This window comes from Chionomys nivalis, chromosome 7 (assembly GCF_950005125.1).
Source record: "Chionomys nivalis chromosome 7, mChiNiv1.1, whole genome shotgun sequence".
Lineage (NCBI taxonomy): Eukaryota > Metazoa > Chordata > Mammalia > Rodentia > Cricetidae > Chionomys > Chionomys nivalis.
The window spans coordinates 3524628-3547575 of NC_080092.1; the positions used below are offsets into that span (position 1 = coordinate 3524628).

Below are 22948 nucleotides of genomic sequence, written 5' to 3' on the forward strand. Positions count from 1 at the left end.
AACAGTTTATTACATGCTTATTAGTAGAAGAACATAATGATAATCATGAAATTTTTTTTTTAATTCTTCCAGGTACTTGTCTTGGGCCTTAGACACAAACCAGGAAGAACGCGACAAGGGGAAAACAGTAGAAGTGGGCCGCGCCTACTTTGAGACTGAGAAGAAGCATTTTACAATTCTAGATGCTCCTGGCCATAAGAGTTTTGTCCCAAATATGATTGGTGGTGCCTCTCAAGCTGACTTGGCTGTACTGGTAGGAAAGACATTTCCATTCTGGGCTTTTTTTGAGGGTAGGCTCTGGACATATTTATTAGTAAATAGCCCACGTGTATCTTCTCTTTTCCCATTGATAAGGCTTGAACCCATGGTCTTTGCATATTGCTGTACAAGTCCTCTACCACTGATTTGTGATACAGGGTCTTACCTTGTAAGTCTTAACTGGCCTGGAATTCAATATGTAGGCCAGGTGGGCCTCAAACTCAGAGATGTACTTGCCTCTGATTTATGGTGTGCTCCATAACCCGACTTCAATGTTCTGATCCACCCTCATAAAGTAGTAGTCATTATAACACTATACATAATCGTAATAGTCATTTTTGTCACTCCTGTTTTCCCAGAACTCATTATAATAATTTACTTGTAAAAAAACTCCATAAAGGCCGGGCGGTGATGGCATACACCTTTGGTCCCAGCACTCAGGAAGCAGAGTTTGAGACCAGCTTGGTTTACAAGAGCTAGTTCCAGGACAGGCTCCAAAGCTACAGAGAAACCTTGTTTCAGGGAATGGGGGAGATTGATTAAATATTTTCCCCTTGCTATTATCTGTGTGTTTAGTGTTTTTTTTTTTTTTTTTTTTTTATGCTAAGCCCACAAAGATTGAAATTAATGTTGTTTCTCCTTTCCCCCTCCTTCTTGCTAGGTAGTACATACTGTCCTCAAATTTACTATCCTCTCATCTCAGACTCTTAAATGCTAGGATTACAAGTATGCATCAGCATATACTCATTTTGGTTGTAGTATTAAGAGATTAAACCCCGTGGGGGCTACAGAGATGGCTCAGTGACTAAGAGGACATACTGTTGCAGAGAAGCTGGGGTGATTTTCAGCATCCATATTGAGTGGCTCACAATTGCCTGTAACTCAAGCTCCAAGAGTATCTGATGCTTTTGGCCTTAGCAGGCACCTACACACGGGGGGGGGGGGGGGATTGAGATTGAGTTTGGAGCCCTGAAATTGCTAAACACATATTTTCTCACCTTTTTGGATTTTTTGAGACAAGGTTTCTCCGTAGCTTTTTGGTTCCTGTCCTGGAACTAGCTCTTGTAGTCCAGGCTGGCCTCGAACTCATAGAGATCTGCCTCTGCCTCCCGAGTGCTGGGATTAAAGGCGTGTGCCACCACCGCCCAGCCATTTTCTCACATCTTTAACCTAAAAAGAACATACTTGAAATGTTTGAGCTATATGCACATATCCTAAATTTAGGGAAGTTGAAGGGGTTAGTAAAAACCACTATGTTTGTTTTATTACTTGCCATAGCACATGGAAACAACTATTCCAACGAGCCATACCTACTCATCTCCAAACTCTTAAATCTTGAAGCCATTTGGACACATGCCCCATTTCCTTGGAAAGCTTTCTTTTCGTGATTTCAGGTTTTTTGTTTTGTTTTTCAAACAGGGTTTCTCTGTTTAACAGCTCTAGTTGTCCTGGAACTCACTCTACGGACTAGGCTGTCCTTGAACTCACAAGAGATCCGCCTGCCTCTCCCTCTCAGGTGCTGGGATTGAAGACATGCGCTACCACCACCTAGATGGACAGCTTTCTTATAGAAGCTAAAAGTATACATGTTTTGCTGCTAGATTTGATGTGGGAGGAACCTGAATGTTTAAGAATAAATTACTGAATTTCTTGGAATAGGTAATCTCAGCCAGGAAAGGAGAGTTTGAAACTGGATTTGAAAAAGGAGGACAAACAAGAGAACATGCAATGTTGGCAAAGACAGCAGGTGTCAAACACTTAATTGTGCTTATTAATAAGATGGATGATCCAACAGTAAACTGGAGCAACGAGAGGTAAGCTTAGATGCTTTAGTGACTTTTTACAGACATGTTGGTGAAGAAATGGATGTTTTTGTTATTGTTTGCATTGTTTCTTCCAGTTTTTCTAAGCTTTAATTTGTTTACTGATGAAACTACTACTCAGCATAATTGTGTTATTTCTAAATATTCTTAGATATGAAGAATGTAAAGAAAAACTAGTACCGTTTTTGAAAAAAGTTGGCTTCAATCCCAAAAAGGACATTCATTTTATGCCCTGCTCAGGACTGACGGGAGCAAATCTGAAAGAGCAATCAGATTTCTGTCCTTGGTACATGTGAGTAACCTTTTACTACTTTTTCTAAAAGGAGATGGGCATATCTAAAAGAAATTGAAAGATATTTTGGCTGTAGTCTTGGTTTTAAAAAATACCAGGACCTTTGCCTTTTAAAACATTTATATGGTTTTTTTTTTATGTGTGTGTCTGTTGTATGCTTATGTGGGTAATGTGTAGGTTTGTATGTGTGGTGTATACTATATGTGTAATATGAAGATGTTCCTTGCCCATGTTTACATGTGGACAGGCCAGAGGTTGAAACCAGGTGTTTTCAAGAGTTTTTCATTGAACCTGAAATTACCTGATTTGGTTCGGGCCCTGGGACCAGCCTGTCTCCTCCCCAGTGCTGGATTACAGGCGCATGCCATCACCTGGCTGTTCCATTGGTCCTGGTGCTTGCATAGCAGGCAGTCCACCCACTGAGCCGTCTCTCTGGCCCTATTTGGATTTTTGTTTTGTTTTGTTGTTATTGTTGTTTTGGGATTTTTTGAGTCACGTGAGTTCTTTTTTATTATTATTATTTTGTTTGTTTTTTGAGACAATTTCTCTGTGTAGCCCTAGCTATCCTGGAACTCACTTTAGACCAGTCCCATCTTTTAACTCCTAGAGATCTTCCTGCCTCTGCCTTCTGAGTGCTGGGATTAAAGACGTGGGCCACCACTGCCAGGCTTTCGTATGAGTTCTTTATGGGGTCTTTGGCCTATAACTTAAGTCAATAGATTTCTTGCCTTATAAGCATGAGGACCCTGAGTTCAATTTCCCAGTGCCAATCACTCAAACACAGAAAACCCCAACAGGTTTCTTATGTACAAGTCCCTTACTAGGTAATTAACATGTGCTTTTCCCGTTCTATATTAAGGTCATTCTTACCTTCCCCTTCTTTCATCCCTAGTTGTTTGTGTTGGGTAGAATCCAGAAGCCTGCCCCTACTGAGCATATTCTGCATCACTGGCCTGTGCTCGGCCCTCCATTGCTGTTTTTCATTGTGGGGAGTGTAGGTGCACATGTGCTACGGTCGCTAGGTGAAGGGCAGAAGACAGCTGTTAAGGTTGCTCCTCACCCTCTTTTCTGCTCTTCACCCTACTCCTGCTGGCCTATGATCTTCCATGTGACTCCTGTCTCTGCTTCCCATCTTCTCCTAGCAGTCCTGGAATTACAGATGTGAGTCACCAAATCTGTTTTGTAAAACATAGCTAGTGAGACGGCACAGCAGCACATTATGGTGCCTGCTGCCAAGACTGGTGACGTGGGTTCACTCCCTGAAACCCACGTGATAGGAAGAGAGAGCAAACGCCTGCAAGTCCTCTGAAACATCAGCTGGTCCCAGGTTACAAAGATTTAGCTCTACAGAAGAGGGTGAGACCAGTTTAGTTTCTAGGTAATGAAGTGTTAAGATTTTAGGTTTTCAGGGCTGGAGATGGCTCATCAGTTAAGAGCACTTGAAATTGATTCCTAGCACCTACATGATTGCTTGTACTTCAATTCCAGGGTCTCTGACGCTCTCTTCTCACCTCCTGATAGAGAGTAGGCATGCACACATAGACAAAGCAATACACATAAGAAAAAATAAATCTAAATTTAAAAGAAACTTTTTTTCCTTTTATATTTAGTTTTCAGTTCTTTTTTTGCATAATGTTTATGGTATTTAGCTAGGTATATTTGCTTTGGTGTGGGCATTCAATTATTCTGGTATAATTTCTGTGTTGTGTTATCTTCATTAGAAATCAGGTGGCCATAAATGATGTTTGCTTGTTTGTTTTTCCCTCAGTTCTCTTCTGTTCAACTGTTTATCTTAAGACTGCACAGTCTTGCTTGTAGAACCTTGAAATTGGCCAGAAAAACTTTGGTTTTCTTTCTTTTTTGGCTATTGTGAATCTCTTCCACACAAATGGTTCAAATCAGTTTATAATTACTGCAAAACAAACAGCCTTTCTAGACAGTGTTGCCTCACAGTCAGAGTAAAGGGGGAATTGTATTATGGAATCCTGATCTGATAAGGATTAAACTTCACAGTCCATAAATTAGGAAATAGAGAGTTGGGCATTGTGGTGCATGCCTATAATCCCAGCACTTGAGAACTGTGGCAAGAGGATTGACTGAGTTTGAGGCGAGTCTGGAAGATACAGCAAAATCCTATGTCCCTCATCCTTGTGTAGGTAAGAGTATAATGCAGGCTGTCCCAAGTCACTTTTTCCTAGACTTAGTTAAATTCACGGGGAAGCTAGGCCAGCATGGCTCAGCAGGTTAAGGTGCTGGCTACCAAGCCTGATGACTTGAGGTCTTTCTCCAGAGCTCAGACCACTAAAGACGAGAACTGACACCTACAAACTGTCCTCTGACTTCTGTGTGCACATACTCACACATAAACACAATAAGTCAGTTAATAAACATCCAGCGTGTTTGTAGTTTTTCATTTTGTTGTGTTCTGTTTTGAGACAAGAATCTCACTATGGGGGCTCAGAGGTTAAGAGCATTGCCTGCTCTTCCAAGGTCCTGAGTTCAATTCCCAGCAACCACATGGTGGCTCACAACCATCTGTAATGAGGTCTGGTGCCCTCTTCTGGCCAGCAGGCATACATGCAGACAGAGTATTGTATACATAATAAATAAATAAATATTTTTTTTTTTTAAAAAGAATCTCACTATGTAGACTCATTTAGTCTGGAACTTAATAACCTCTTGTCTGAACCTCCCAAGTGCTGGGATTACAGGGTTGTATCACCATATCTGACCTAGGGAGCTTTTTTTTTTTTTTTTTTTTATTTTTTATTTTTATTTTCGAGACAGGGTTTCTCTGTAGCTTTTGGTTCCTGTCCTGGGAGCTTTTAAAAGTAAGGTATTTTGTTTTATTTTAGTTTTCTGAGGTGTTAAGTTTCATGAAATGAAAATATATAAGTGAAAAAATGTGCATTAGAAAAATAAAATGTTATGTATAATCATTATTTAAATTACAACACTATAACTTAGATTTTTAAAAATTATTATGTTAACTTTCTTTAATGAATATTGTTCTGTTCTCAGTGGCTTACCATTTATTCCATATCTGGATAATTTGCCAAACTTCAATAGATCAGTTGATGGACCAATCAGGCTGCCAATTGTCGATAAGTACAAGGTACCTCAAATATTAAAGTTACTGGATTTCAGGGGAGTTGAAATCATTGTGTTTTGTTGTAAGTTAGAAAAAAAAATATCTTAATAATGTTTATTAGCTTTTAAGTGTTTGCTTATAGAAGGCCATGATTTACTCAAACTTTTTACATTAAAAGTTGTAGCTATTGATAAGTAGCCTTGCAAGAATAGTACACTAAATTATAATAGTACCAGTACATGAGGGCTTATGTTGTCAGTATGCACTTTATTGGGTGTGGTGGTGCATGCTTTTATTCTCTAATCTCAGCACTTGGGAGGCGGAGACAGATGGATCTTTTTAACTCAGGGCCAGCCTGGTCTACATAGCAAATTCCAGGTTAGCCAGGGCTACATAATGAGACCCTGTCTCAAATAACAACTCCACATCTCAGACCCCACAAAAAAATCGACTTCGTTGATTTTAATTGAATTTCCAACTTTGTTTTTTAGGTAATTTGTTTTGCGATACAGGGCCTTGAACTTAGGGCCTTGTACACACCAGGCAAGCTGTCTGCCACTGAGCTACATCCCAAGCCCTCAACTTAATCTTTAAACTCTGACAGTAACAATTCATGTAATGTTTTATCTACTTTTAAGCCTTTTGTCCCTCAATTAGCTCCACTCTAAAGCTTACAAACAAATAAGTTTCTAAATTTATACAAACAGTTCGATCTTCCAACATAAAATTCTATGCTGTTTTCTGTATGAAACTTTCTTTTGCACATTAGACATTCCTTTTTATTAATATAATTGTACTAAGGCCTAAGATACAAATTATTATGGAGTATTTATTACCTCCTTTATGTTTAAGAATAATCATAGGGGCTGGCGAGATGGCTCAGTGGTGAGAGCATTGACTGCTCTTCCAAATGACATGGCTTCCCTTCCCAGCACCTACATGGCAGCTCACAACTGTTACTCCAGGATCCAACACCCTCACACAGGCACACATGCAGGCAAGACACCAATTCTCATTAAATAAAAACAAATAAATTATATAAAAAGAAAAAAGATTATACTTTCAAAAATGAATAATCATAAGCATTCGATCAGTTATTAGCTAAAGACTTTCCTTGGTAGATTTCACCTGCTATAATCAGGAATAAAAGTCTGAATGTTTTTTAATTACTTTATTCTAAATTTGATTAGGATATGGGGACTGTGGTCCTGGGAAAGCTGGAATCTGGATCTATCTGTAAAGGCCAGCAGCTTGTGATGATGCCCAACAAGGTGAGAGTTCAGTGCGTGTCTCTAGAGTCGCTCTTGGAAGCAACATCTCAAAAACAGAAACATTCCAGTCAAATTTTATACATAGTAATTATTTTGTTAATGCTCAGTGTAAAATAAAAGAACAGATTTGTTTTTGTATTCAGTGACAATTAAGCACTTTAGAATTAGAAGGAGCAACAGGAAAGTTTGAAACTATCAATCTGTCCCATTATCAACGTGGGCAAATAACATTTGGATTTGGAGTGGCTGAGTAACTGCTTAAAGGCTGACAGGACTGATTATCAAGAGAGCCATGGAAGAATACTCAGGTTCAGTTCTGGTGTGTCTCTGTGTCTGCGTCGTTTTGATGCCACAAAATAATATGTCCAAGACTATATTTGCAGGGAAGTCTTTTGGGGTTTTGTTTGTTTTGTTGTTGTTAAACATGCTCATCCCCAAGATAAAGACCTTGACCTTAGCCAAGCAGGCATTTCATCGCGGAGCTAAATACCTAGCTCCCCAAGGTCATTCATACTAGGTAATATGGGTTTGAGAACAGTTTGAATAACTTAAAAAAAAAAAAAATTAAGTTGGGTGTGGTGGTACTCGCCTTTAATCCCCATACTTGTGAGGCAGGGTGGGTCTGTGTGTTCAAGGCCAACCACAAAGGGAGTTCTAGAACAGCCAGGATACACAAAGAAACTGTCTTGAAAAAAAACAATTAAAAAAAATTAAGGTCTGGCAGGGTGGCTCAGTGGGTAAAGGGTCGGCCCTTGCTTCCTAAGAACCCTTGTTTGTTTTTTTTTTTAATATTTATTTATTTATTTATTATGTATACAATATTCTGTCTGTGTGTATGCCTGAAGGCCAGAAGAGGGCGCCAGACCTCTTTACAGATGGTTGTGAGCCACCATGGGGTTGCTGGGAATTGAACTCAGGACCTTTAGAAGAGCAGGCAATGCTCTTAACCACTGAACCATCTCTCCAGCCCCCCTAAGAACCCTTGTTAAGGAGAAAGGAGAGAAACTACAAAGTTGTCCTCTGCCCTTCTCCATATGTGCTCCATGGCGCTCACCACACATGCGCACACACCACAATGATAAACAAACAAAAATCTTCGCTTGTGGGTTTAAAGTAGAGTTGATGATTTTACTTGGAGGTATTATAAAAGAAAAGATAACTCCATCAATGACATTTAGGACATTAGCAGTTCTGCTGTGCTGACCATTGCAGCACATGACTGTCTAGTTCCTTTCTCATGAGGAAATCTTTCACTCATTAAACAATGTGCTTTTCAAAAGACATTTGCTTGTTTTATTTTGTATATTTATGTTTGGCCTGCATCTGTGCAGCGTGTACACCTGGTGCCCAAGGCAGCCAGCAGAGAGCATTGGCTCTTCTGTAACTGGCGTTAATATACAGACAGTTGTGAGCCATCAGTTGGTGCTGGGAATTGTTCATGGGTCCTTTGTAAGAGCAGCAAGTGCCCTTAACAACTGCCCTTAACAATCTTTCCAGTCCCAACAATATGCTTTCAAAATTCACTTGTTAAAATAACTGAGAAACATATCCTTATTTCAGGATTGGCCTGCTGTGGGAAATAAGTTTTTAAAAGTTTTTAATTATAAAATTTACCTGAAATGAAATCGAGTATTAAGTTTGGTATTTGTCTAAGTCTCCTGTGACTGTGATTAAATACCCTGAGAAAAGCAACTCAAGGGAGGGGCTGGGGAGATGAGTTAACATTTCAAGAGTTCTTGTCACCTACATCAAGCAGCTCACAGTGACCTCTAATTCCAGCTCCAGGGGATCCTATGCCCTCTTCTGGCCTCCACAGACATTGCATGCACAACATTCTACACACAGAGATAAGCATACACCTGTACATAAATAAAAGTAACTTTTTTCTTTTTAAAGCAAATCAAGGGGGTGGGAGAGATGGTGCAGCAGTTGAGAGCACTGTTGATTTTGTAGAGGATCTGTATTTAGTGTCTAAACACCCACACCGTGGTTCCCAACAAACATAATTCCAGTGCCAGATCTGATGCTGTCACTTCTGACCTTTGAGGGCACCAGTCGGGCACATACAGAACATATATAAAATGTTTGTTTTGTTTGTTTGTTCGAGAGAGAAGCAACTCAAGGGAATAAGGTTTTGTTTCAGCTCTTAGGCAGGAGAGTCAAGGCTACAAAAGTTTTACGCAGCTGGTCACCATGATCTATAATCAGGAAGAGGGATAAGTCACTAGTGTCAGCTCCCATTCTCCATTCTGTACTGTAGGCCCCCAGTTCAGGGAGTGATCCCAGCCAGGAACAGTAAAGATGGTTCTTCCCACATGAGTTAACTATAGTGATTCTATACAAGCATAATCCCTCCCTGGTGTGCCCGGGCATTGGCCTCTCAGTGATTCCAGATCACTAGCAATCACAGTGTTGTCATTTTGAAAATGAGGTTTGTTCTGGATTCTATTTCGAAGTTATTAAAATGTGATATTAAAATAATAAGTTATGACAGTTGCGACTAATCTCTGAGATTGAGCCCCCTTTCCCTCTCAATTTTTATTTTGACATGTGAATTTGTAGCTTCTTAACAAATGAACATTGAGGTGATTTTATGTCCATAATCCAGTTCATGTATCAGAAAGCCTCCAACTTTGTTTCTTTTTAAGCACAATGTGGAAGTTCTTGGAATACTTTCTGATGATGTAGAAACAGATTCCGTAGCTCCAGGTGAAAACCTCAAAATCAGACTGAAAGGGATTGAAGAAGAGGAGATTCTTCCCGGATTCATCCTTTGTGATCTTAATAATCTCTGTCATTCTGGACGTACATTTGATGCCCAGGTAAGTTAAGTTACTGCAATCATCTTTGTGGTTGTTAGAACCTAAGTGGTTAGAATTTCAGTGCCTTTTGTCCTATTGGTGACATCCCACGTAGCCAGTATCAGAGGAACTGAAACAGTCAAACTCATTTGTACATCGCAACCATATTATCTCGAAATTTCAAGGTGCTATAAAGAATTTATTAGATGGTATTTTTTTGTGAATTCCATTTATTCTTTGGTTTATAGGTAAAGTTACAGTATTATTGACTTTAAATGTAGACAGTGACACATCACTTTGTAAATGCAGACAGTGATACATCATCAATAATGTTTAGTTTGGAATGTCCTTGATTGTGACTGCAGCATAGTTGTTTGCTACTTCAGGACGGTATGTTTTCAGACTTGGGCCAAACGGACATTTAACCTGACCTCCTTATGAGAGTGACAGCAAACCAGTCACCATCACAGAACTCTTGGAGTTCTATTAAACTGGGCCTGGAGCACAGTGGTTAAGAGTTCTTGCTGCTGTCACAGAGTACATGGGTTCAGTTCCAAGTACCGGCAGGTTACAACTGCCTGTAACTCCAGTCCAAGGGATCCAGAACCCTTGTCTGCCCTCTTCAAGCAGCAAGCATGTGTGCACATGGTAAACAGACAGGTATCCAGGCAAACACTCATACACATAAATAAATCTTAACCCATCTCCTCAAAAGTATGACTAAAGTTTTTTTGGTTTTGTTTTGTTTTAGTTTTTGTTTTGTTTTAGTTTTCTTTTTTTTTTTTTTTTTTATGCCAGGTATATTTACTTGTTTACTAACTGGCCTTGGTTATTGGATAAGAAAAATGGATACACTATGGGAAGATCATGTCTGGGTAATTTTTGGGAGGTAATTTGTTAAATTAGTTCCATGGGTAGTATATACTGAAGGCTTCTCAGAGCCCACCTGTTGAACTGAGATAAACCAGGCACTTCCCAATTTCTATACAGTGGAATGTTTGAGGGTGAGCCTTGGTTGGGCAACTTGAGCTATCCTGTCAACAAAAGAAAAAGGTATAACACATATTAAAAGTTAGTGATTCCTGTTGCTTCTTGGAATATCATACCTTTAGAACATTGATGATAAAATTGTGGGGTTTTGTTTCTGATTTGACAGATAGTGATCATAGAGCACAAATCCATCATCTGCCCAGGGTACAATGCGGTGCTGCATATTCATACCTGTATCGAGGAGGTCGAAATAACAGTGAGTTTGGGTTTTCAGGGTAACTGGCTTGCTTAATCTTTCAGAATATTGTATCTTGATCATTTCTGATACAGGTACATACGTACTTTTTCTGTGGTGGGGAGGATGGGTGTGTCGTGCTACATGGGTAGAAGTTAGGGACAACTTTCTGGAGTTAGTCTCTAATTTACTTCTGCTTTGAGAATTAGACTCAGGTCAAGAGTACCTCAGGCAAGTACCTCTGCCTGAAAAGCTATCTTGCTACCTTTTTTGTTTGTTTGTTTTTTGAGACAGTTTTGCTGTGTAACAGCTCTGGCTGTCCAGAAACTCGTAGACCAGGCTGGCCTCAAACTCAGAGATGCCTCTGCCTCCGCCTCCCGAGTGCTATGATTAAAGACGTGCACCACCACTGCCTGCCTGGCTTGTTTTTGTTGTTTTAAGACAGGGTCTCAGTACTAGCTTAGGCTGGCTTATCACTCATGATCCTACCTTGACTTCTCAAGTATTAGGATTACAGGTATTTAATACCCTGTCCAAGTTACATTTTATTCTTAGAGTTACTTATATTTAACATTTAAATTTTTTTTCTTATCCTTTTTTTTTTTTTATTGACTAGGCCTTAATCTGCTTGGTAGATAAAAAATCAGGAGAAAAAAGTAAGACTCGACCTCGTTTTGTGAAACAAGATCAAGTATGCATTGCGCGTTTGAGGACAGCAGGGACCATTTGTCTGGAGACCTTTAAAGACTTCCCTCAGATGGGACGCTTTACCTTACGAGATGAGGGTAAGAGGTTTTCAGTGTCTCTTGATGTTAGACTTCAGTAGATAGCATGGTCTGAGTACTGTCCATATTATGGCAGATTAAAAAAAAATCCAGATTTCTATTCCATAATAGTCATATGTGATAAGTATACTGAATTGAATATTAAACAAATGGAATTACCATATAGTACCAATAATGTTGTATGTAGACTTAATTTTAATATCTTATACTGTTGCACTCAGAAAAAATTGAATTTACTAAGACATTTCTATAATGAAGACTTGTATAATAAATAAGGGTTATATGACGATCTTTTGTTACTTTAATATGTAATTCATATCCCCTTTCTCCCTCCCTTTGGTTGATACAGAATAACTAGTTCTCGTCTAACAGTCTCAAACTCTTTGTATAAAAACAAAATTATGTTTTGTAATTTTTAAGATGAGGTCTCTTGTAGTCTACTGGGAATCAAAGCCAACACTTCTGACATTGGAGGCCGCACTCTATAGGCCGAGTTAACTGTATCCCCACACTGTGTGTTGTTTGAGACTGGGTCTCATAGTGGAGCCTAGGTTGGCCTCCAGCTCATTGCAGTCCTTGGCCTCCTGAGTGCTGGGATTACAAATGTGAATTCCCATGTCTGGCAACTAGAAAACTATATAAAACTCTGTGGTTCAACAGAAATACAGATAACTGTTTAACATGGTAGTGCCAATATTGTTACGCCATGGTAGAGAAAACAGTATAAAAACTGTTGGGTTTTTGTGGGTTTTTTTTTTTTTTTTTTTTTTAACCTTTTCCCCCAAAGCTTGACTGGGCCATGGTTTCACTTTAAACACCTTATCCACCAAATTTGTTGATAGTGACATTTGTTATACTTAATAGTTTAACAGGATTTTTTTTTTTTTTTTTTTTTTTTTTTTTTGAGGCGTCATTTCTATGGAAAGCCCAGCCAGCCTTGAACTCAAGAACCCAAGTGCTAGGACTACAGCCATTTGTGCTGTGCACCCAGCTCGAAATAATTTTAGTTTGCCTTAGAACCTGATGGAGTGTGGATAGAAGAAAGAAATTAAGGAAGATAACGTAGCTTTTAGGTTTCCGAGACCCATGGGTTCATACTTATACTTAGATCCCTTTCAGCTCACAGGCACACTCTTGGAAGAGTCTTTTCTGTGAATTGTACGCTTAGAGACAGGTTTAGCTTTTCAGTAGCTATATAGATACTTATGAGCCATTTTGTTTTGTTTCATTTAGCAGATTTTAAGTTTAGCCAGGTTGTTGGACGGACTGTACTTCATTAATTTTTATCATTAAATGGTATTCTGTTGTATGGATGCCACTTCCCAGTCAGACTCATTTAAAATTACCTAACCAGATATCCTGGTTTGGGTGAGTAAAGTCAGGAATTTGCACAATGACAAAATTTTCTTTAGGTTAGAGAAGCTTAGTACATTCCATAAACTCACTGAAAGTACTGAAAGGTATATTTTTTGTTTTTGTTTTGTTTTTTTCAAAATTTCATTTCTAGGTAAGACCATTGCAATTGGAAAAGTTCTGAAACTGGTTCCAGAGAAAGACTAAGCATTTTCCTGATGACCCTGCACAATACTGTGAGGAATATTGACTGCAAAAGCCTATTCACACCGCCTTCTCTTATTTTCTGCCCATTGACAAACCTCTCCCCATATTTTGCAAAGAAAATTCACAGCAAAAGTCCACATTATGTCAGCTTTCTCATATTGAGAGCTCTGCTATGCCACTGTTGAATTTTCCCCAAGATTTTGCCCCCTTTCAATCTTTGCTTCCTTGGACAGATTTGGCAATAGCTTTGTAAGTGATGTGGACAAAATTGCCTACAATAATGAAAACCTACAGGAATTTTTATTTTTCATTTTCCCCTTAGGCATAGTTAGTCTTTTTTTCCCCCAGGCAGATCATTCTGAGTGTGCGAGTGTGTGTGCACATGTTAAAAAGACAACTACCATGTTAATAAAATATTCAATTTGAAACCCTTTTCGGTATTTGAATTGCTTTGGAATACTGTTTTTTATCTCAATGTAACATTGTTGCATTCGCTTTTTAACTGCCAAGTAATTGAATACATTTTATTACTTGGATTTTTCTAAACTCTCCCTACCCACTCGCTTTAAATGGGGCATTTACAAACACTGTTCAAGTTTGTATTAAAGGAAAGAATTTGTTGTTTGATCCCTTATTTTGATGGTTGATGCATACATAAACACCTTTATGCAGCGGCAGCACTGCTTTTCTAACTAGGTCTATTCTTTCCTGCCAATTTATATTTTAATATGATTTCTTAAACACAGTAAGTTGTTTGGAAGCAAACAGCATTACTGTCATCTTTAAGAGTACAAGCTTAATGAAGCTATACCCTAGAGACAATTCCATTAGCTTGTTACATTAATGGAATTCGTAGTAAAGAAAGCATGTTGACACTGGCAAACGCCCTTTAGTTTTTCTGCGAGCTGCATGCATCTAGTATGAAGCCCTATCAGTTACACATGCCAGTCCCACAAGTTACTTTGCAGTAACTCTAGGGTTGAAAAGCCTTGCTTCTTCATGCCAGTTCTCAATCCACTGATGAAATGAACGTAGTCATCACATACTTCCCACACTAAAATGAACGGTAACAAATAGAATTAAGCACAGTATAGGCTTTAGCTCAATTCTTGTGAGTTTTCTTAAAAATAAGCTGTAATTTGCTAACCTTGCCGTGGATGAACCACAGTGCAGCATTCTGTGGTGGTTTTAGTTCAGAAGGTGACTTTCTACACCAGCTGTCATGTCTGCAGTTTTTCATGAGAATAAGTGGGACGTAGAAGAGACAGTTTCTGGGTTTGCCAGGGTCCACATGTTGAATGTTTGCTTCCATTTATGAGATTTGGCCTCTTTTACATTGTGATTCCTAAGAGACTTTTTAACTGTATGTTTATTGGTATGGCCCATTCCTGTAATCTTGCTCCCCAGAAAAGAAAAGCCTAGCCAACTGTATTTCCAGTTAGAAAACAAAACACAAAAGTGTTTTTTAAACACTGAAATGCCAACTGCAGAGATAAATGAGTTGCTGTCTTCTGGACAGGTCCAAGGTAGAGCCCTCCAGCTTTGACTACACATATGGCTATTAAATTGTATAAAATTTAAATTTTATAATGTTTGCAAATATCTGGGCTTTTATTTTTCTGTGACATTCGGGAGCTCTAAAGAGAACAAATTTTTTTTTATATTTCCATGCTAATAAAAATGAGCAAATGCTTGAGTCTTAATGAATCTTTAGATTCATTCCATTTTGAAATTAAACATTTTTAAAAACAAGTTATGTCTGCTATTAAAACACACTGTTAAGAATGTTATATGCACGTTGCCAAGATTCTTAAGAGAAATGACTTGGACAGCACTTGTGAAAGGCCTACCTCTACAAGATAGCATAAGTACAAAGGTGATCATAAAAAAATTACTGGAATTACATCACATCAACAGAATTGATCAACATTACATTTTAGGGACTTTGAAGTTTGAGAAAAGTATCTCTGTTTAGACTTGAGGAATTTTAAAATAGTGGTTATATATCAGATTGTCATTTGAATAAGGAGATTAATGTCTGAAGTACTCTTGGAATGTGTGCAGATGTTGGATTTCTAAAGAGCAATACAGTTGTGTGCTATCATTCTGTCTTTGGCAAATGTAATAAGCTTTTTATATGTTGACAATGCAAAATAGGATAACTCTTAACATTCTGGATATTAAAAACCTTCCTTTTTTCAGCTATATTTAACATAGGCATGTAGCATCATCATATGGTTTGCCCCATTTTACATTAATGATCATCACATCACTTTTATGCTAGGTTATTTAAGTGAATACACAGAATTTTAAGTAATGGCATTTAAGACGACCTTAACTGTCATCTTTTTCTGTGGAAGAGGAAATACGGCATTTTTTTGTTTATACATAATTTGCTATCCAACAGGGAAAAAAATCTCTAGTAAATCTAAACGACAAGAATTTTGGCTAAGTGTATACTGTCTGAAAATCAGTCACAAAGTAACTGTAAATAATTAAACACATTTTGCTTTTTGTTTTTTAATGAAAAATCTTGAAGTGCATAATTACACGTAAAAACTTTGTAAACTGAAGTACAAGCTATTTACTGTAACAAGGTAATTAATTCATCATGTCTGCTGTTTATGAAAACCACTTAGATCTACTTTACAGTGTGGGACTTTGAAAATCACTTGGTTAACAATTTCTGTCATTAGTTGAAGTGCTCCAAATATTTTGGCTTATATTTGGAACCAGATGCAGTTTTATAACTTAAGAATCCAGGATGCACATGGGGGGAGGGTCGGCTATCCTCCCCGGCCGCCTCCAGGAACACTAGTAATTACTTCATGATCTTGGATGGCTGTTACACATGACAGCACTCTAGCACCTTTGCTCACTGGCTGCTGCTTCATGAACGATGGCTTCATTGCTTTGGGTAGAGATTTAGGTAGTCAGGGACAAAGTGTAGCTTTCAGTGTTAGAAACTTCCAACCTTTAAACCATTTGTTACAATTCCAGTTACAGTACTATAGCTCCGACTATAGAATGAGTAGGTGTTATATTCATTGTTGGCCTACCTTATTAGAATAAGCTGCAATTAATCCTCTCACAGATCTATATGTAAAGTAGATAGATAGCAGTTAATTGGACTTGGGAGATTAACTCCAAATACTGTATTTATTTCTTAAACTAATTTTTCAGTGATTCTAACAGATACTATCTAATTATTCATGATCTTGTTTCTTTAGAAATCTTGCCACAGCAGTAACTTGGTAAATACATACAATTACATATGCACAATTCATGACTTTATAGGTTTAAATTTAGCAGTTGATTAAATTAGATTTTATAGTATGTGGATAGAAAGTGTTATTTTCCAGTAGTAATTCAGTCGATTGCATTTGAACCAATTTATTGCTAGAATTCAGATAGGGTAGGTTTGATACTTGATGGTTTTGGTTCTGGGATATTCTTAATTTTTAGAATCCTAGAACTTAATGAGTCTTCCCTTCAATAAATATTCTTCTCACATACCTCTAATCCAATGCTTCCTTGAAACAGTAATATGCTAACCATGTTGTTTACTAAGGATTATTATGAAGGCATGGAGGTAATGGGGGTAGAGATTTCAAACTTGTTTTCCGGTGCAAGGGAAAAGTAAATAGGCACTAAGCCTGATTAGGCAGAAAACATGGATTTCCACAGCAGCCCCAGAACAGTATTGCTTTTTTCTGCCTTGTCATACATGCCACTGTGCCCTTTAAATCTTGACCTGGAAACCTCAGGTTTGTGGACTGCACAGGCAGATGGCATTTTGTGCTTCTGAGGCTCCCCTCTACTAGGCACATTAGCTTAGTGCTTCAGATGTCAGCCTGAGTCCTTGCTACCTCCTTTCCTGCTGCCCGGGGAAGAGTCTGTGCTGGAGCTGGAGCTCCGGCCCTGCTCAGGTGATGGTCTGAGCCTCCATCTCTTCCACACTAGGTGAAACAGGTCTGAGCCTGCAAGTCTGTATTTAAAGGGACATGTTGGGCTCTCGGAAATGTATACAATTCTTAACTAGTTTCTTCAGCTTGTTTGAAGGGAAATGTGGATCTCTCAGGCCAGGATTTACTGACTAATTTTTGCTGAACTGGTTAATACCTAGAGCCCATTTTAAAAGAAAACAAGTTTGAGAACTGACTAGGGTTGATGGGTTTTTAGCCTAATTCCAAAGCATGAATGAGTGTTCTAGGTAGGAAAGAAACCCTTTTCTTATGATTTGTAGCTACCTACTGTGCCTGACTTGGTGCCTGTGTGAGGATTACACCCTTAGTCTGCTCTTGCAATTATTCAAATGACGTTTAAAAATTTTGTTTTGTAACAATAAAAATTGTCATCTTCCTTTTGATGTGCTTGTCTGTCTGTTTATAATCACCTGTGCTGTACTCTGTGCTCCTTTCTCTAAAATATTTTTGTATCAAGTATTGGAAATATCTAACAGACTTATTGAATGGACCTAACAGGCTGTTATTTCAGAATTTAAGAACATGTTTGTTTGGTGTGTGAGGCTTTTGTATGGTTAAATGACAACCTTACAGAACAAAAACAGCCCTCCAGGAAGGGTTATAATAACATCACATTGTGTGGTTTTATGTGAACAATAGAATTGGAGAAACATCGATGATTATTCTGTCCAAGCTATGAATCCTAAAAATTCAGGATTTTTAATAAAGATCGAGACCAAATGGCATGTGCACTTCTTTATTGTGCAAGGGTGAGTAATTTAGCAAAAACTAGTATACACAGTAGTTAACTGAATGACAGTGATATATTTGTACACTCATCTTCAGCGAGGGAAGGCTGAGACAGGAACTCACTGTTAGTGTAAGCTAGCTTAAAACTATGGTGATCTCCCAGTTTCTGCTTCCTAATTGGTGAGATTACAGGTGTGTTCCACCACACTCTAGTTCATTTCCTCTCATGAGAGGCAGTGAGTTCCTGCTTCAGCGTCCTTATGTGAAAGGTCAGAACTTTGTGTCTGTGTTAAACTAGTCTTAGCTTAAATGGAATTTGCAAGCAGGAATGTGGTAGAGCAGGGACCAGAGAGACTGCTCACCAATTAGGAACAAAGAACTTTTTTTTTTTTAAAGATTTATCTAGTATGTATAGTTTTCCCTGCATGTATGCCTGCAGGCCAGAAGAGGACTCCAGATCTCATTACAGATGGTTGTGAGTCACCTTATGGTTGCTGGGAATTGAACTCAGGACCTCTGGAAGAACAGTCAGTGATCTTAACCTCTGAGCCATCTCTCCAGTCCACAAAGAACTCTAGATGGTAGGATTTATAAAGAAAAACAAGCATTTAACCAGGTGTAGACTGATAAGTTTCTTTTTTTTTTTTTTAATGTGTGTATGGGAGTTTTGCCTGCATATGTATGTGTGTGCCCAGTACTCACTGAGAGAGCATTGAGCCTTCTGGAACTGGAGTTACAGAATGAACATATAGGTGCTAGGAATTTAATCTGGGTTCTCTGAAAGAGCAAGGAATGCTCTTAGCTGCTGAGCCCTCTCTCTAGGCCTGTGATTTGTTTTGTTTTTAAACATCATTTCCAAGAATGGAAGGAAGAACCCTTTGGTTTGCTAAACATCTTATAAGCATTTCCAAGAAGAAACCCTGTCTGGATCCAGTGAAAAGGTATGGGTTAGGATAAGCTGCCCTCTTCTGGACCACGCCATTCCCCACTTTTTAGTTATTTCTCGAGACTCAGATTTTTGTTAAGGGGCAATACTGGGTTCTTAGGATCATTAGCTTAAGTGAGGCACCCCCCCTTTTTTGTTTATTTTACACAACTTAAAAGGCAGTTGATTATTCAAGGTTCCACTGCGAGCCCTCTGAGGAGAAGCAGCAGTGACTCTGCAAAGCCAGTGAGTAGGGATGTGAGCCAGGGGCAACAGTCAAATATTTTATGGTAACAGGAACCATTGGACTCACATTCTGTTGTCTGTGGTCCAGATTGTCTCTAACATTTTGTAGGGATTGTTTTGTAATAGCTGATTTTTTTTTTTAAACCATAAAAACAACAGACATAGAAGCTGTGTCTAGACCTTGGTTTTGGTGACTCGCTTCTCCAGTGGGCTCCACCTGATCATGTCTATGGAAAGCTGCAGATATTTGATAACAGCAACTGCCAACTCATTTATGGAACTAGGGCTATGGTGTTTAAAGCACCCGACCCTGCCACTCCCATTCCCACTAGCATCACAACAAAGAGTAGAGTTTCCCTTTCATGGTGGTTGGGTGGCCCAAGAAGAAACATAAGGTGGGCTCCCTCTGTGCCTGAATAGGCATACATCTCTGGAAGAACATGAACAATCAGACAAGAAACAGGGCTTAAAGTCTCTAAAATCATGCAGAGGGTGAGTCCAGTGGTACAGGCAAAACAGGTTTCTGACGGAGCAAAATACACATGTGAACCAAGTGTCAGCCTAAAGCTAGTCTTACTAGTAGTCGAGTTAAGACTATAAGACAGTTAAAGGGTAGTTTGAGATGACAAGGCAAGGGGAATTTTCAGTCACATCTCCCAGAGTAACTGAAGTTTCCAGGAAGGGACAAGCTGACTTATTGGAGACATTAATTGGTAGTTATGCCTCCAATACAGCATTTAAAAAGGGGATTAGATTTAAAAAGGGGATTAGACTTCATTCAGACAAAGCCAACAATCCTGGGCCAGCTCAGATAATTCAGAAGGTAGTGTATTCCCTGGAGCATAAAGAAAAGGCCAGGGGCTGCAGGGGTCTTCTCAGATTGGGCAGTCATTGAAGGCCTAAGAGTTGGTAACAAGGGACCTGTCAAAGGAGTGTGCTCAGTTGTGGGCTGTTGAGGAAGGGGAGGAAAGGCAACTAGGAACTTGTATAGTTGCACTATCAGGCCAATGAAGTGTAAGGGGGTATGGTGTAGCCTATGTTGGATGCTGAAAAGTGCTCCCGTGATTCCCTGACAAACAGTTTGATACCGAAATATAACATAAACGGCTGTTTACTTGTAAGTACAAGGATTGCTAGCAGATGGGGTTGAAGATCTCCTGTGGGTGCCCTCCAGACAGAGGAGGGGGGTCATCTGAGCACGAGTGAGCGGCTACAATACTGGATTTCCAGTAAGGGCAAAAGACTCGGTTGTATTAAGACTTGTCCTCAGCCAGGCGGTGGTGGCGCACACCTTTAATCCCAGCACTCAGGAGGCAGAGGCAGGCGGATCTCTGAATTGAAGGCCAGCCTGGCCTATAAGGGAGTTCCAGGTCAGCCAGCACTACACAAACCTTGTCTTGAAAAACAAAAAGACATGTCTTCATCTAGATTATCCCTGTTTCTGGTTCCTTTCATTTTCTGGAAAAACTGTCAGTCCCCTTAATGTCCCAACAGTCCTACAGGACATGAGCAGGTGTCCTGCCAAAAGGGAAATTCCTGTGACAGTAAAGAGGTTTAAAATTTTCGTGGTGTCAATTTTTAGTTTCACCAAGTGACTGGACCCATATATTCATTCAGATGGTCTTATCTCAGGAAGAGGAGGGGGCTTGGACAGAGGGAAAGAATATGAAGTTGCATATAAATGTCCTACTTGTTGGAGAGTCTTAGATTTAGGGACCTTGTTTCTGGCATGGCAGCCTATCTTTGGATTAACACAAGAGTAGTGAATTCAGGCAGGAATCTCTTCTTCAATGTAGTCAGAATGACAGTAGAAGGTCCTTTCCATACAGGAACTTTGTAATGTATACCTGAAGTGAATGGCAGGGTACAGAGAAGGGAGCTGGAAGCATGTCTCAAAGGTTGAGTGTGCTGCAGCCTGAATCTGAAGAGACTGCCTAGTAATTCCCTCAATAATGGGGTCCCTCAAATTGGGAAACAGAAGAGATGACCTCCCAAACATAATCTTTTATGGGGTAAATCCTCCCCGTGAGAGAAAGACATCTTGTCCTGAGGAAAGCCAGGGGCAGGATATTGGGTCAGTTTTCCTAGGTTTCCAGGATCATTTTGGAGATGACTGTCATGCTGTGAAGAGACACCATGACCACGGAAACTTTTATAAAGGAAACATTTCATTAGAGCTGGCTTACACAGAGGTTTAGTTCCTTACCATCATGGTACGTCATGGCAGTGTTGTAGACAGATATGGTGCTGGAGAAGTAGCTGAGGGTTCTACATCTTGATCTGCAGGCAGCAGGGACAGACTATGTACCACACTGGGCTTAGCTTGAGCATATGAGACCTCAAAGCCTGCTCCCACAGTGACACTTCCTCCAACAAGGCTACACCTCCTAATTATGCCACTCCCTATGGGCCAAGCATTCAAACACATGAGTTTACAGGAGCCATTCCTATTTACAGTGACTTCATAGTCCTATTCATGCATTCAACCCATCCAGAGCTCGGGGGGCTGGTAGACAAAGTGAAGCTTCCAAGTTATGTTTAAGATCTTACTGACCAAAAAAAACAAACAAAAAAAAAAAAGATCTTACTGACCATACAAACTATGAACAAGACAAAAACAGGCCCATTAATGAGCCAATGACAGAGGCAGCCTGAATCTAGGAATAAGCTTGTATAAGCCTCTTGACTACCACCATCAGAGCAGCTTCTGACCAAGCAGAAGCAAAGCTTTCACCCATCCTGAAAAGATGTCTGTGAACACCAGTAGATGTTACATCCTGCATGAAGACACTTCATCTCAGTGAAGTCGACCCCCACCTCTCTCCAGGGGCTAGCCCCCGGTGGACCTCAAGTACCTTTCATTCCATTCTGGGTTAACCCCTGTACAGCAAAGACATCAAGCTACTTGGGGCTAGAGAGATGACTCAGAGGTTCTGAATTCAATTCCCAGCAACCACATGGTGGCTCACAACCATCTATAATGAGATCTGGTGCCTTCTGGCGTGCAGGAATACATATCAGAACACTATAGATAATAAAAAATCTTTAAAAAAAATTAAAGGCATGAACCACGACACTTGTTTAAAAAAAAAAAGAAGATACTGCCCGAGCAACTATGCTGGCTACTTTTATGTCAACTTGACACAAGCTAAAGTCATCTGAGAGGAAACCTCAATTAAGAACCCCAGATGGACAGTGGTGGCAGATGCCTTTAACCCCAGCACTTGGGAGGCAGAGGCAAGTAGATCTCTGTGAGTTCTAGGACAGCCAAGGCTACAAAAAGACAGAAAAAGGAAAAAAGCCTTCTTCATAAGATTGGGCTTTGGGGCCAGGTGGTGATGGCGTGCACCTTTATTTATTTTTATTTTTTGGTTTTTTTCAAGACAGGGCTTCTCTGTAGCTCTTGTAGACCAGGTGGCCTCTAACTCACAGAGATCCACCTGCATCTGTGTCCCAAGTATTGGGATTAAGTGTGTGCCACTACACCAAGCTAAACATGTCACTCTATTTAACTCAGCAAGAAAACAAGGTTTTGGTTTTTTTTTTCTTTAAACAAGGTTTATTTATTATATATAGTGTTCTGCCTGCATGTGTGCCAAGATGGCAGAAGAGGGCACCAGATCTGATTACATGGTGAGACATCATGTGGTTTCTGGGAAATCAATTTAGGACCTATGGAAGAGCAGGCAGTGCTCTTAACCACTGAGTCATCTCTCCAGCCCCAACTTTTTTTTTTTTTTTTTTTTTTAAGATTTTTTAAACCATGTATATGGAGAGTTAGGTGTCCATGGAGGTCAGCTGCCAGATGTGGGATCTGAACTTCAGACCCTCTTAAAGAATAGAAAGTGCTCTTAACTGCCGAGCAATCTCTCCAGCCCCTTGTCTTTTTCTTCTTCTATGTGCAAATCTAATATTCAAGTAGTATCCACCTGATGTGTGATGAGAGCTGCATCAAT

General features: G+C 39.5%; 1 protein-coding gene across 2 annotated transcripts in view; it reads left to right on the top strand.

Moving 5' to 3' along the window:
- The window catches only part of Gspt1 (G1 to S phase transition 1), a 39285-nt gene extending 21810 nt beyond the window's left edge, over positions 1–17475 (top strand). For both annotated transcript variants that reach the window (XM_057774022.1, XM_057774023.1), the window contains exons 7-15: positions 73–253; positions 1918–2072; positions 2233–2373; positions 5395–5488; positions 6655–6735; positions 9384–9557; positions 10693–10782; positions 11378–11546; positions 13054–17475. In XM_057774022.1, the coding sequence (XP_057630005.1) occupies positions 73–253; positions 1918–2072; positions 2233–2373; positions 5395–5488; positions 6655–6735; positions 9384–9557; positions 10693–10782; positions 11378–11546; positions 13054–13106 (1138 nt within the window). In that variant the 3' untranslated portion in view covers positions 13107–17475. The remainder of the gene's footprint in view (positions 1–72; positions 254–1917; positions 2073–2232; positions 2374–5394; positions 5489–6654; positions 6736–9383; positions 9558–10692; positions 10783–11377; positions 11547–13053) is intronic.
- Positions 17476–22948: the final 5473 nt, after the last annotated feature.